This window comes from Schistocerca piceifrons, chromosome 4 (assembly GCF_021461385.2).
Source record: "Schistocerca piceifrons isolate TAMUIC-IGC-003096 chromosome 4, iqSchPice1.1, whole genome shotgun sequence".
Taxonomy (NCBI): domain Eukaryota; kingdom Metazoa; phylum Arthropoda; class Insecta; order Orthoptera; family Acrididae; genus Schistocerca; species Schistocerca piceifrons.
Window position 1 is genome coordinate 540,219,911 of NC_060141.1, and position 15,971 is coordinate 540,235,881.

The 15,971-nt window shown below is 44.5% G+C and overlaps 1 protein-coding gene across 1 annotated transcript in view; it reads right to left on the reverse strand.

Annotated features, from left to right (window-relative positions):
• Positions 1-15,971, reverse strand: part of LOC124795987 (A disintegrin and metalloproteinase with thrombospondin motifs adt-2-like) — a 178,400-nt gene that overhangs the window by 62,062 nt on the left and 100,367 nt on the right. Inside the window, exons 8-9 of the mRNA XM_047260067.1 lie at positions 11,388-11,529; positions 1,371-1,499 (exon numbers count right to left, since the gene is read on the reverse strand). Of these exons, the coding sequence (XP_047116023.1) occupies positions 1,371-1,499; positions 11,388-11,529 (271 nt within the window). The remainder of the gene's footprint in view (positions 1-1,370; positions 1,500-11,387; positions 11,530-15,971) is intronic.

The window sequence follows — 15,971 nt, forward strand, 5'->3', positions numbered from 1 at the left end:
GGCAAGTGCTCTACCAACTGAGCTACCCAAGCACGACTCACGTCCCGTCCTCACAGCTTTGCTTCTGCCAGTACATCTCCCACCTTCCAAACTCAACAGAAGCTCTCCTGCGATACCTTGCAGAACTAGAACTCCTGAAAGGAAGGAGTGCTAGTTCTGCAATGTATCGCAGGAGGTGTGAATGTGAGGACAAGGGGGGATGGTCTGTAATCTGCAGTCCAGTCATATGAGTCCATTTGTTCGGCTACAGAACGCTGCTGACGACCATTTGCTCTGAAGGGATCATAGACCGTCAACAGTAAGAAACAGTTATCCTTGGCCAAAACGAACTCATTGCCTGCTCGAAAAAGGGCCCGCCATCCTCTTCAGGGATGGGACGAAAATTTAAAAAAATAATCATGATTTTGTGAGCCATTAATTGACCCTATTTTGTGTCCGTTCAGGTTACATGATCTCGAACCTGTTGAACACATCTGTGACCCCATCTTGTGAGGCGTGCGGGCGTTGTACTCTGCTCTGATCAATTCCCACGAGCTGTGAGCTACAGTGGAGCCATTATTGGTCTTAATGCTTCCTCAATGCCTCCGATGTCTCGTGTAGTCCATGCCACGCATCGTCGCCCCCCTCAGAAAGGTGAAAGGGACTACTTGATCGCTACTAGGTGGGTGTTTCTAATTCATCTTCGTGAGTCTCATGTCGAATGGTGAACAAGTCGAACTCATTTCCAATAGGCTCTGACTGTCTACACTATTTGCCTCTACATTTGTTTCGATCTAATACTGAATCACTACTCTCTTCGAATGAGTTGATGGGAAAAATTCTCATCATTGATGATTGGACATCAAAGTGATAAAAGTAATGCTCCGTAGTTCCCAGTCACAACGTTGTGTGGTACATTGACGAAACAAAACTGTCTCAAACATCACAAATCACTATTCACCTCTTCAGTGGTCCGCAGAGGTGAAAATTAAGCAGCTGTATGGGGGCCAATGTTGCGACGCTACCTCCGTCGTAGAGCCTCCACTTGGCTCCAAGGTACTTCCATGTCATTGAACTACTGGAGAAGTGTCGTAAACTGTCCGCAGGCAGCACTAATGTGCATCACATCCGCATTGCGTGGTTTGCAGGAGCTTCAAGTTCATTTCTTCTACGCAGGGACCAGTGCCTTGGAGTGACTATGATGAAAAGTAATTAGAGCCAGTACCATAATACGAATCATCCGTCATGTAATAACGAATGTCTTTTAGCATTCTTGGTACCGTATTCCCTTGATTGTCTCTCCACGGGCGGAAAGACTGGGTAATCGTCTGTGCTATAAAGCAATTTAGACTAGATAAATTAGAATGAACCTGACCGAGTGTCCTACTTACCCAAGGCCGCGTATGACGTCGGCGCTGCAGGTGGACCACTGGGTCTCGCCGGTGGTGCCGCGGGACGGCGACATGATGAACCCCTCCTTGGGACAGCTGTTGCTGGTGCCGTCGTGGTGCATGCCCAGGCTGTCCGACACAGTGAAGCCAAACACTTCAGAAACAAATGAGTTACTGTTGATGACACATGTGTCAGATTCACAACAGAATTTCAAAGGATTAAATAGGTAAAATGTCATATCTTCGCCGAAATTCATACCTACTGCAAAGGCTGTTTGTAATGTGGTATAATACAAGAAATTTGTCAAGTAAAAGACTGCCAACTACTAATGCTTGGTTGTCCACAGCGAAAAACACCTGTACAGAGGGTGATGATTCTATTCAGACAGATGGTCAGAAGATAAGGTAAGCAACATCTCGACAGACAAAAGATTCGTGATGTTGCAGTTTTAATAGGCAGCAGTGTATATTGCATGAAAAACAGAGAGCGACAGTGTTCCGTGTGTATAATTTGTAAAGAGAGCACCAGAACTAGAAATAATGACAGAATTTGTAGGATGCCCATCACTGGCAGCTTCTGGGAGAGAGAACTTGTTGCATGTTTTGTTGAATGGAGACGGATAACAAGTAGGCAACACTGTAAAACATTCTGTCTCTGTTCACAAAACGTATTCGTCTTATTACTTCCTTACCACTTGAAGATGTGGACCACTCTAACGATGAGAAAATGAAATAAATTTTGGAATAAGATATTTGCTGTCCTAACGTCATAGCATGATTAGTTAGGCATGTGAAGATTGAGGAATGTTTTGACAAGTATAGTTCTATGTGGGCTAATAGAACTTGGGTTTTCGACAAGATGACTGAAATTTAGGAGGAATCTTGAGTCAGTGGTTAATTCGATAAAACGCAGAATGTTGGGGCCATGCAGAGAGGCAGATGTCATGTACGTGAATGATTACAAAGCAGTTAACGTCGAGAGCAGAAATGGTTAAGGTGAAGGGGAGAAAAGTGGCAAAGAAAATACATTCAATGCAGGCTTATAATGTTAACGCAATACATAAGCATTAAATTTAAGTGGAATCGATGACGCAAAATCCATGGTCAGTTGAAACAAAATCACCAGTAATTCATAACTTCTATTCCTCACTGTGCAAAGCGGCTGATATTTGTTTCTTGATTCGCCATTCTCTTATAACTAACGCTAATGTTCCGAATGCGTCTTACTCTCTGCTCCTTTAAGTCTAATGTCTTTCAGTATAACCGCTCCAGCCACGCAAGCTTATTGCAGCAAGTTTCGGCTGACCAATGAGCTCTGTGCTAAGGCCCTCATGAACATGAATATGGGCTTCATTTTCATATTATTTTTTTGTATTTATTATCAAGTTCTGTGAGGCCATGCGAACCAAAGCTGCTTGATCTCTGAAAGGGTCAGTTGCAGAATTTTGGAACACGTATTGTGTTCGAGTATAATGACTTTTCTGGAGACTAGAAATCTACTCTGTAGGAATCAGCATGGGTTTCGAAAAAGACGGTCATGTGAAACCCAGCTCGCGCTATTCGTCCACGAGACTCAGAGGGCCATAGACACGGGTTCACAGGTAGATGCCGTGTTTCTTGACTTCCGCAAGGCGTTCGATACAGTTCCCCACAGTCGTTTAATGAACAAAGTAAGAGCATATGGACTATCAGACCAATTGTGTGATTGGATTGAGGAGTTCCTAGATAACAGGACGCAGCATGTTATTCTCAATGGAGAGAAGTCTTCCGAAGTAAGAGTGATTTCAGGTGTGCCGCACGGGAGTGTCATAGGACCGTTGCTATTCACAATATACATAAATGACCTGGTGGATGACATCGGAAGTTCACTGAGGCTTTTTGCAGATGATGCTGTGGTGTACCGAGAGGTTGTAACAATGGAAAATTGTATTGAAATGCAGGAGGATCTGCAGCGAATTGACGCATGGTGCAGGGAATGGCAATTGAATCTCAATGTAGACAAGTGTAATGTGCTGCGAATATACAGAAAGATAGATCCTTTATCATTTAGCTACAAAATAGCAGGTCAGCAACTGGAAGCAGTTAATACCATAAATTATCTGGGAGTACGCATTAGGAGTGATTTAAAATGGAATGATCATATAATGTTGATCGTCGGTAAAGCAGATGCCAGACTGAGATTCATTGGAAGAATCCTAAGGAAATGCAATCCGAAAACAAAGGAAGTAGGTTACAGTACGCTTGTTCGCCCACTGCTTGAATACTGCTCAGCAGTGTGGGATCCGTACCAGATAGGGTTGATAGAAGAGATAGAGAAGATCCAACGGAGAGCAGCGCGCTTCGTTACAGGATCATTTAGTAATCGCGAAAGCGTTACGGAGATGATAGATAAACTCCAGTGGAAGACTCTGCAGGAGAGACGCTCAGTAGCTCGGTACGGGCTTTTATTGAAGTTTCGAGAACATACCTTCACCGAAGAGTCAAGCAGTATATTGCTCCCTCCTACGTATATCTCGCGAAGAGACCATGAGGATAAAACTAGAGAGATTAGAGCCCACACAGAGGCATACCGACAGTCCTTCTTTCCACGAACAATACGAGACTGGAATAGAAGGGAGAACCGATAGAGGTACTGAAGGTACCCTCCGCCACACACCGTCAGGTGGCTTGCGGAGTATGGACGTAGATGTAGATGTAGATGTAGATAGTTTACATAATGCTGATTAGAAAATTTATAAACAAAGTAACTAAAAAATTAATGAAACAGGAAAGAAATCGTGAGAGTGTTCACGAACAAATAAAAGTTATCAGCTACTGAGAGGACCTCCTGTACAGAACAGGAGTGTACGACAAGGAATCCCTTCGACTTAGGGTTTATCATTCAATTTTTTTCACTTCTATTGGAACACTGTTGAACATTAAGCCTGTTGAATAGCGCACACCCTTCTGTACAATGCTTAAGGAACTGTTGCCCAGATGAAAATCATTTAATGCGTAGGGTTTGCTGAACGAATATTTCAGTTTCTTCTCAGTCACTCAATATTGTCAGTAAGAAATCCCATGATGCAGTGTATCTGTATAGGGATGGCAGGCTCAGAAGAATGGTCTACATGAAGTTCAAAAACTAATACAGCAGATCGGTCTGATTGGCCTTTTCTAGATTAAGAATATGGCTGGTGGGTGCAGAGTGTAATATTTATTTGAAATTAGTGTTAATACAAATGTAATATTGTGCAATAGGTAACAGGCCCTATTGCTGGGAGATTCTTTTACAAGCTGGTGACGTTCAGGTGCCCAGTTGCGGTGTCAAAACAAACCTGGAGACAATGAAGTCGCTTCCCATTGGCTGAAAGAAGCCGAACCTTATTTGGTAGCAAGGAAATTCCTGGCCCCTGATTCTCCGAAAAGTTTGAGAGCAGAATATGGCGTGGACAAGGGGGGGAGTGGACGCGAGTTTTGGCGGCCACAGTAAGCGGTCGTGAACCAAAGCTCCTGGTAGAGAAGTTCGGTAAATATGTTGATTACCTCTTGCGAAGTGTTAACTGCGTCGCGACACGATGGTGCGTTACTGAAGTCTGGTGGTGATGGCCAAAGTGAACGGTTTCGTATGAGATGGCTGTAGACGACTTTTAAGAAATGTTGTGTTATTAGAGTCGAGTGCGATCGTAGTAACAAGTACAGCGCTATTGTAAGCGTAGTGAAGCACCACTGGATCTGTGTAGTGGCAAGTTACAGAAATGACAGATTGTGTAATCATTAGTGTAATCATTTTGTGTGCTGTCGCAAGGCATCCCTAAGATAACACTGAAGTGCCCTTTACTGCAAAACAGCTCCTCCTATTATTATAGCTTAACTTAGCAGCGTCACATTGAAAACCGAGCAATTGCCAGGAGCTCTCTTCTGCAGAGAAGAGGACGTCCACATCTACTGTCTCTAAGATACGCCAGCTGAGAAATATTTCTATATGTGCCTGATGTTGTACACCAAAAACTACAGCCCTCGTGTGCACAGTCAGTCTGTTACAATGCATTTACCTGGGTTACGTCTTAACGGAGGAGGTGTAACAGGTTTGCCTCAAAATGTGATACCAAGTAAGCAAAGGAAACAAGACTTCCTCCAAATATCTGTGTCAGAGACAGTGGGGTTACAGTAAGGTGACACGAGTCCTGGGACAGCAGTACACACATGGAGATGGCGGTAGTATCGCCTATACAAGGTATAAAGGGCAGTGCATTTGTGGAGCTGTCACTTGTACTCAGATAATTCACGTCAAAAAGTTTCCGACGTGATTATAGCCGCACGACGGGAATTAGCAGGTTTGGACGCGGAATGGTAGTTTGAAATCGTTAGGGAGTTCAATATTCCGATATCCACAGTGTCAAGAGTGTGCTGAGTATACTAGATTACAGGCACGGACAACGCAGTGGCCAACGGCCGTCGCTTGAAGACAGAGATCAGTGGCGTTTGCTTAACACTAACAGACAAGCAGTAGTGGGTTAAGTAGCCAAAGAAATCACTGTGAAGCGTAAGACGATCGTATTCATTAGGACAGTGCGATGAAATTTAGCGTTAACGAGCTGTGGCAGCGGACCACCGAAGCGAGTGCCTTTGCTAGATCACATTACCTGCAGCACCTCTCTTGGGTTCGTGACCATATGGGTTGGACCCTGGACGACTGGAAAACAGTAGGCTGGTCAAATGAGTCCCGATTTCAGTTGGTAAGAGCTGATGGTAGGGTTCAAGTATGGCGCAGACCCCACGAAATCATGGACCAAAGTTGTCAGAAAGGCACTGTACAAGCTGGTGGTGGCTCCATGATGATATGAGCTGTGTTTACATTGTATGGACTGGATACTTCGGTCCAATTGAACTGATCATTCACTGCAAATGGTTATGTTCGACTACTTCGAGACCATTTGCATCCATTCACGGACTTCATGTTCCCAATGCCGAAATTTTTATGGATGACAATGCACCATGTCACTGGGCCAGACGATTGGTTTGAAGAACATTCTGGACAATTCGAGCGAATGATTTGAGCACCCAGATCGCCCGACATGAATCCCACATAACATTTACAGGACGCAATCGAGAGGTTAGTTCGTGCACAAAATCCTGCTCCGGCAACACTTTCAAATTATGGATGGCTTCAGAGACAGCATAGCTCAATATTTCTTCCAGCGAATTGTTGAGTCCATACCACACCAACATGCTACCCTACGTCGGACAAAAGGAAATCTGACACAATAATAGGAGGTATCCCATGATTTTTGTTACCTCGGTGTATTCTTATAATGAAGACAGCAGCATTCAGTTTCTGCAAAAGATCGTGAACATACTTCGAAGGCAACGCTCAAGCTACCCAGGCAGAGACAGGGAAAGTAGAGTCAGTCATCTCGTTGGACAACTTACCTGTAGGCGCCTTTCAGAGGTCAGTTGCCGATGTAGGTCCGAAGCAGTCAATGCAAGAGTGTTGTTTATCAGCATCAATACAGTGGTGGCACACTCGACTGTCGAAGAGATCCGACAAACTGATAACTCAATAGGATACGAAATTTTGCTGATATTGGAGTCACTAAACAGCAGTTAATATTAAGCAAGAATGCCTCTATAGGGGAACATTTTTGGAGATTGTGTGTTTCTCGTAGCATGCGAAAAGAGATCAGTATGCAACAGCAACAAAAGTTGCTGGAAGATAAATTCGATTGGCAAACAAGGTGTATGGACACAGGCATGGTAAATGTAATGGGTTTCAGCTACTGCCTAGAGGCGACTCAAGACGTTGTTACTGAACTCAGTGGCAGTCAGCGGGAGTTCGTGCCACGAATGGCAGAGTTGCCGTCCAGCCAGATTTGAAAACCCGTAGTCTAACTGGTGCCTTCACGTCTACAACATAGAAATTGGAGTAAGTGCCACGAGTGTCACTGTGTCAACTCGCCACCATGCATCGGTCTGGTAATGATGTGCTTTGAAGCAGTAGGATATAGTCTAGCTGACAATATTTCACTTGTCTCAAAGTAATAACTAAAAGCCTGTAAAGTGATCTGAGATACTTGTTGACGTTATGGGCACAATACTGCTTGTTTAATTCTATTGTTTTATGAAAAATTATTAACTGATTCAGAATGACACTTATAAAGTGCAACTGCAATCAATCTAACTATGGTCCAAACGAAGTACAGGGACTCCATAATAAAAGTTCCAGTTTCAAAACGCTGGAGAAAGAGAATCACGGCTAAAAAAGACGTCAAATTTGAACAGCATATTATTGACGCAGTTGGAAACGTCATGGAACCAGAAAAGTTTAACGGAAAGTTGACCAATAGATTGCGCTGTAAACACAAGAAAATACACACCAACAGACGCGCGGAACACAGCTGTTCCTCAGTTTTCGTCCGGGAGCCCAGCATGACAGTCTCCGTGAAGGATCACTCGCTGCTGGCAAAGCTCTTCTACAAGAATGATGACTGTGCGCCAGTAGCCCTGCAGAAATTCTAGACACTCGAGGGTGTGAAAAAAGACACTAGTCCGATGTGTCTACGGGCCTGGAGAAATTGATTACAAAATTCGAAAAAAAGTTCTTTTGAAGTGCAATGTGTCAGGGGGAAGAATCAATTGATCCGACTTCTGCCGAAGATGTGGCCACAGCGTTGCAGGGGGGGTCGAGCGGTGGTGTGCAAAAACAGCACGCAACGCAGGGGAATTATTAGAACGTTGGATATGCCTGTGAGCGTGGTCATAAAACTCTACGACACATCCTACATTGCAATCCACACAAAATCAGCCATATACAGATGTTGCTTCCTGCTGACCTGCCAGCAAGAAAAACGTTCGCTCTGGAATTTCTTGCTTGCATGGAAATGGACGATAAATGACCGTGCAACATTATGTGGACAGACGAAGCCCGTTTCTGTCTCTAAGGACATGTCCATACGCAGAATTCCAGAATATGTCCAACGGAAAATCCGAACGCAAACATACCGATACAGCTTCTTTCTGCAGAGGTGACTGTGTGGTGCATGTTGACGCCATCGTTTATACATCAACATCAACATTTATACTCCGCAAGCCACCCAACGGTGTGTGGCGGAGAGCACTTTACGTGCCACTGTCATTACCTCTTTATCTTGTTCCAGTCGCGTATGGTTCGCGGGATGAACGACTGTCGTATTTTTTCCGTGGAAATGAGTCCTGCTGGTCCTGTTACTTTCACCCTCATCGGTAAATGCTACGAGAATCTTTTGCACGCCAACGTCATTCCAGTCTTCCAACAGCGTGGTTGTGTGTGTAGGATCATTGCGTAACCAGTGAAATGCCTGCTCCAGAAGCAATTCGGCAATACAAGAATTATCAGTCGCGATTTCTCAGCAGCCTGGCCGTCCGGTTCACCTGATCTTAATCCGTATGACTTCTGACTGTGTGGTTATCTGAAAAATGTCGTTTTCAGTGCTCCAGTTACGAACGTAGATGACTTGAAGGCAAGCATTGACCAACGCATTCTGAAAGTTACCGCCGAAACAACCCGATCTATTGTGGAACATGCTGTTTGTCGATTTCAATCTGTGGCACAAAACGGTGGACAGCGTATTGTACATGTCTTGCGCCAGTCTCGCAACAATTAGAAACCGATGTCACTTTGCTTCTTATGCGGCTTTGACCCCAGGACAATTGAAAACCTATGTCACTTTGCTTTACAGACAATTTTTGGCCTCAGAACAATTAAAAATCGTTGTCAGTTTGCTTTTTATCAGGCTTCTAGCCTCACAACAATTAAAAACAGCATTTTCCCATCCGATGTGGTGCAGCCTTGCCGTGGTTGGTGGACTTACCTAACTAGCAGTGCCGCAACTGTTGAGTGCCGAACTTGTGCAGTGATCAACGTTGAGAAGTACGCATGTTGTAAAGTGAATCTTAAACCATAGTCATCGTATTGCGATTTACCTGTCATTTGTAGCCGTCCCCATTTACACTTCCGTTTGCGAAAAGTGCAACACCGAGAAGGAATTACCCGAATAGCGCCACACTTGTTGGAAGTGGCGACGATGTGCAGGGAATATGTGATACGTTTTGTAGTGAGATGGCGTACACGTAGGCCGAGGAGAGCCCTCTCGTGTCGGTCCGACAGGGTCGGTGTTACGCCTAGTGTAGTCGGTGCAGAGCTGTCACACAGGTGGAAACAATACAGTGCCAGCATGCCTTGTTGACGTCAAAGGAAGCCATATCTGCATGTGTGCGAGTTCGAACGGGGCAGAATGATCGGTCTCCGGGAAACGGGGTTGTCATACCGCGCCGGCCGTGGTGGCCATGCGGTTCTAGACGCTGTAGTCCGGAACCGCGCGACTGCTACGGTCGCAGGTTCGAATCCTGCCTCAGGCATGGATGTGTGTGATGTCCTTAGGTTAGTTAGGTTTAAGTAGTTCTAAGTTTTAGGGGACTGATGACCTCAGATGTTAAGTCCCTTAGTGCTCAGAGCCATTTGAACCATTTGTCATACCGTGACCTTTTGGCTCACCCAGGGGATGCTGCTCCGACAGTGATGCGGGTGTGGAGGCAGTGGATGGAGGAAGGGCGTACACAGCGACGAGCGGGAACCGGACCACGGAATATGACCACAGCACGGGATGACCGTCATCTTGTCCGGACCGTACAGCGTCATCCACAGTGTTGGCTCGTCGCTGGAGAACTACAACAGGTGTGAATTTGTCTGCATCGACGGTTCGTCGCCGTCTGCTGCAGGTTGCACTGGTTGCACGCATGGCATTACGTCGGCTTCCATTGTCCAGAAACTGTAAGCTCCTCCGACTGCAATGAGCACGTGAACACCGTCACTGGGGTGCTGAGCGGCAACATCTAATCTTTTCGGATGAGTCCCGCTTCAATGTGTCCTACAGTGATGGCCGCATACGTGTCCGGCGGTACCGTGATGAGCGCAGTCTGGAGGGCTGCATTGTCGAGCGGCATAGCGGACGAAAACCAGATGTGATGGTTTGGGGCGCCATTGGTTACAACAACTGATCTCACCTCGTACGTATTGCGTGCACTTTGAGCAGCAACCGGTACCTAACGGAGGTTTTGGAGCCTGAGGTACGCCCCCTGCTTCAGGCCTCTCCACAGGTCACATTTCAACAGGACAATGCCCGGCCACATATTGCGGGGAATGTACAGGCCTTCTTCGAAGAGCGACAGTACCATTGCTTCCCTGGTCTGCACGTTCGCCAGACATTCCGCCCATCGAACATGTCTGGGATATGGTTGGTCGGCACCTGGTGCGTCACGGTCCTCCAATAACTGATGTCACGGATATGTGGGCTCGGATACAAATTGCGTGAAGGAAAATCCCTCAGGAACGTATTCAGAACCTTATTGATTCAACGCCACGGCGTATAGCAGCTCTAACTGCAGCGCATGGTGGCCACTCGACTTACTGAATAGTAGGGCTCAAAAGATATGTACAGATTTGAAAAGGTAATCATTTGTTACTTGTCATTACCTAACCTGTGGCATTAACTTAATTGAATTCATGCATTTCCTTCTTGGTGTACCAATTTCCAACAACGGTAGTGTACATTACGACGCTTACAGCGCTATCTATTGGAAAAATTCTCGTTAATTTTTTTGTTACGTGACATTTCTCCCTGCGACAATAATAGCCTGTTCAGTTTTGACGTCATTCTGAGCAAGAGTTCTCTTTCCACATCGTTTCGAAACTGGAACTTGATTTATGGACACCCCGTATATTTTGCGGAAATAAAACTATTGTTAAGTACGCTATTTACATTTCTGAAACGAGATCAACTATTCCTTTTGTTATTTATTTCTTTAATGCAAGCACTGCACGCAGTTAATGAATGCAATTAAGTAATTACAGATTAAAACGTCTACAAATGCCGTTGGGTCCCATAATTTTTTTTCTTTTAAAAATGAAGGAACTTGATGCCATGGAGTACAAGACGAACAATTATAAAAGTTATACTGGGCACTATGGAAAGTGTAATCGGCTGCAGTTGCAGGTCTTACTTGTGTCCGATCTCGTGTGCCAGCACGTAGACGGATGTGAAGCCGGCCGACGGGTAGGGCTTGCCGAACACGTTGGTGGTGCCCAGCTCAGCGATCACGCAGTTGTACTTCTCCAGGCACACGCCGCCCACCGTTGCCAGACCTGAAAACACGCCAGTACATCTCTAACCTTCGCCTAAAATATCACGCAGCACTTTGTATATGTCTGTTCTACACCACTCCGACCTCAGATCCAGTTTCATAGTCATACTACACTCTAACAGAATATAAACGACACACAACGAAGGGATAATCAGAATGAGAAAGAAATGGGTTGATGTCTTGTACATGAACAGACAAACAAATAATTACAATTTCAGAAAAACGGGATATTCAAGAGAAAGAGCTTCACAAATTTAGCAAGTCAATAACATGTTGGGCCACCTCTGTCCCTCATGCAAGAAATTGTTCGGCTTGGCATTGAATTGTTGGTGTCACATTCTGTCCGGCTGGTGCGCTAGGCCGTCAAAGTTCCGAGCTGGTTGGAGGGGTTGGGCTGTTTGGTGGAGGAGACCAGACAGCGAGGTCATCAGTCTCATCGAATTAGGGAAGGACGGGGAATGAAGTCGGCCGTGCCCTTTCAAAGGAACCACGCCGGCATTTGCCTGGAGCGATTTAGGGAAATCACGGAAAACCTAAATCAGGATGGCCGGACGCGTGACTGAACCGTCGTCCTCCCAGATGCGAGTCCAGTGTGCTAGCCACTGAGTCACCTCGCTCGGTCTGGTAAGAGGGTCCTGCCCATAATGCTCCAAACGTTCTCAATTGGGAAGATATGTGGCGATCTTGCTGGCCAAGGTAAGGGTTTGACGAACACAAAGAAAAGCAGTAGAAACTTTCGCTGTGTGCGGGCGAGCATTATCTTGCTGTAACGTAAGCCCAGGGTGGCTTGCTATGAAGGGCAACAAAACGAGGCGAAGAATATCTTCGACGTACTGCTGTGCTATAAGGGTTCCGCGGATGACGAACAAAGGGTCGTGCTATGAAATGTAACACCCCCGACCATCACTCCTGGTTGTCGCGCCATATGACCAGCGACAGACAGGTAGATATCCCACCGCTATCCAGGACGTCTCCATACACGTTTCTGGCCTGCATTTTCACTGACTGGAGTAGAATTGTCTTCAGTGATGAGTCCCTCTTTGAACTCCGCCCCGATGACCAACGAGGACATGTCTGGCGACACCCCATACATCAGTGGGATACCAGTCTGAATGTCGCCAGTCATACGACCCCATAACCAAGAGTGATGGTCTGGAGTGTAATTTCATTTCGTAGCAGAACCTCTTTGGCTGTCACCCGTGGCACCCTTATAGCGCATTGATACGTCGACGATATTCTAGCCCCCGTTTTGTTGTTCTTCATGGAAAGCTGCCCTGGCCATACATTTCAGCAAGATAATGCCCGTCCGCACACGGTGAGAGTTTCTACTGCTTGTCTTCGTGTTTACCAAACCATACCTTGGCCGGCAAGGTTGCTGGATCTCTCACCGATTGAAAACATTTGGAACATTATGGGCAGGATCCTCCAACTATCTCGAGATTTTGACGATTTAACGCGTTAGTTGTGTAACGTCCCCTTAGAAAAATTATTGAATTACTATGCTGGTTATCCCCTTAGGTTATTTGAACGTACTCAGACATTTCGCTCTTTACTTATTCTGTTCAACACTAAACTGACACACAATATTTTTAGCGCAACACAATCTGACTTTCAATAATCCCTACAAAAGAATGGCCCTGACTAACATTAACCTATACCCTTCACAAATCACTTACCTCACAAAAATCTTCGTTAGTCGAACTACTGCAATACAGCGAGCGCCACTACTGCCAGCTAAATAAAATATTCAAACTACTGAAGGCACTAACTACTGATAGGCATAGTTAGAATAAGAAAGATTTTGATAAAGAACAAACAATGTATTTACCTTAATAGTGTTCAAAAGTCATAATATATATAGCAGTTCATGACATCCAGTCTTACAAATGTACTGTTTCTGATGGACACACGTCCAGATCATCCGCTCTCAAAATTCCGCCATTGTTGGCGGCTCACCTCCAACTACGCAACGCTACGCGCTGTTAACAGCCTACTGCCCAACACTACAATGGCGAATATTACTCCAACAATGTAAACCAACCACAGCCTTCACACAGCACAGTCAGTGATTTTCATATAGAGCGCTACATGGCGTTACCAACATAAAAACCTAAACAGCCTACTTACAGTTGGACCGAATTTGGCACGATCTTCCTCAAGAGGACATCCAATAACTTTATTAATCAGTGCCCAGTGGAATAACTGCTTCCGTAAGGGCCAACGCGTTAGTGACTTGCTCAATGCATGAAGCTCGTTCTCTTGCATAAATCATCCAATTTTTCTGTAATTGTCCACATTTGTTTGTCTGTACATGTATATCACATCTACTGATTTCCGTCCCATTCCATATTTATTTTGACAAATTTGTAGCCTAACCTCTCAAGGATATCATCCTTTCTGAGATTTGCATATCTGACTAAATGATATGGTTGGTTAGCTTGTGGGGGTTGAAGGGACCAGACAACAAAGGCCATCGGTCGCGACTAAATGATACCAGAACAGCAATATTTTCATTTTTAGTCATTTAACCGAATGTGTTTCCTATCCCAAGAATTGTGAAGGAGTGAGTCAATGAAGAGTGAAGACTACATTTTTAATTATAATTAAAGTAAATTGTAGATTAAAGTGAGCTCTCCCCTTATGTATTTTCCGAAGTCCACGAGCAATCTGAACTATTACGACCGGATGTGGAATTGAAGCTTGGTCCTCAAACAACGCACTTAAGGCAAAACTTAGAAAAACTTTACGCAAGTATATTTCAGCATTTGTAGGATAATTTTGCTCCAGCAATTCGGTTGTTGAAGCGTCGTGGGACTTCGTCGATTTTCAGTCACGTTTAATTGTGCAAGAACACAAACAAGTACATGACTGAGGGCGGAAGTTGCGAGACAGTCTTCGTAGGGGGACATAAAGGGAGATTTCGAAGAAATCAACCGTGAATCACTGGACTGCAGATCACACCTGGTTTTTCGTAAAACCACTTTCAGACTCACCCTCGAAACAACACTTGGGAAAAATTAACACAATTTTCCCATGCGATCTCTGAGTTTTCTTATTTTATTACGATGATCATTTCTTCCTATGACTGAAATCTGGTGAAAAGATCTCGCCGCAAGAAAGAACATCTTTGATTTAATGATTGCCAACCCAAATCGCTTGTCGTATCTGTGACACACACTCTCTCTCTTGTTTCACGATAACAGAAAACGAGCTGCCCTTCTTTGAACTTTTTCGATGTCTTACGTCAGTCCTATGCGGTTGGATCATATATCTGTGCAGCAGTATTCCATAAAAGAACTGACAAACGTAGCGCAGGCAGTATCCTTATATTTGTTGTATATTTGTTATATCTTGTCTTTGGTTCGCGTTTCCCACGATATTTTGTATATGATAGTTCTACTGTAAGTTGTTTGTAACTGTAATCCCTAGGTATTTACTTATTGTTGAATAGACAACCGTTGCAATTGTATGATTTAAAGTGTAACGAAAATTTAATAGACTTTTTTAGTGCTCATGTGGAGGACTTCACATTTTTTTTATTCTTGCACACCATGTGGATATCTTGTTTAAACCATTTTGTAATTCGTATTAATTTTCTGATGAAAGAATCGTCTGGTAACAGTATAAGAGGGCTGCTCAAATTGTCTCATAAATCGTATGCGTAGATTACGAACAGCATAGGGCCTGAAGCATTTCTTTGGGGAACACCAACTATCACTCCGATTTCACTCGATGACTTCCCGTCAGTTACTACGAACTGTGATCTTTCTGACAAGAAATCATGAATCCAGTCGCACGTATGAGGTGATACTCCATAGGCACGCAATATGATTAGAAGCCGCTTGTGACAAAAGACTTCTGGAAATCTACGAAGATAGAATAAACTTGAGAGTCCCTGTCGATAGCACTCATTACTTAACGCGAAAAAAGGACAACTTGTGTCTCACAAGAACGATGTTTTCTAAATCCGTCCTATTTGTTTTTCTTAGAGACATTTCATCATGTTCTAACACAGTTTATGTTCCAAAATCCTACTATATAGGTCTGTAATTGAACTTAAATGGTATATAAATTATCGAAAGACCTGCCTTTCTTAAATAAATTGCTTCACTATACAGAAGGTAGCTACTCTCAAATTCGCCGCGCGGTCTTGGGCGTCTTGTCACGGTCCGTGCGGCTCCCCCCGTCGGAGGTTCGAGTCCTCCCTCGGGCATGGGTACTTAGAGCAAGTTAGTTTAAGTTAGATTAAGTAGTCTGTAAGTTTGGGGACCGACGACCTCAGTAGTTTGGTCCCATAAGATCTTACCATAAATTTCCAAATTTTACTCCCAAATTCCTCATGTTGGCAGCAGTTCTTAATCCGAATTCTGGAATATTGACTGCATCTTCTTTGGTGAGCGAATTTCGGAAGACTAAACAGAAAGCCGATCACGATAATGTAAA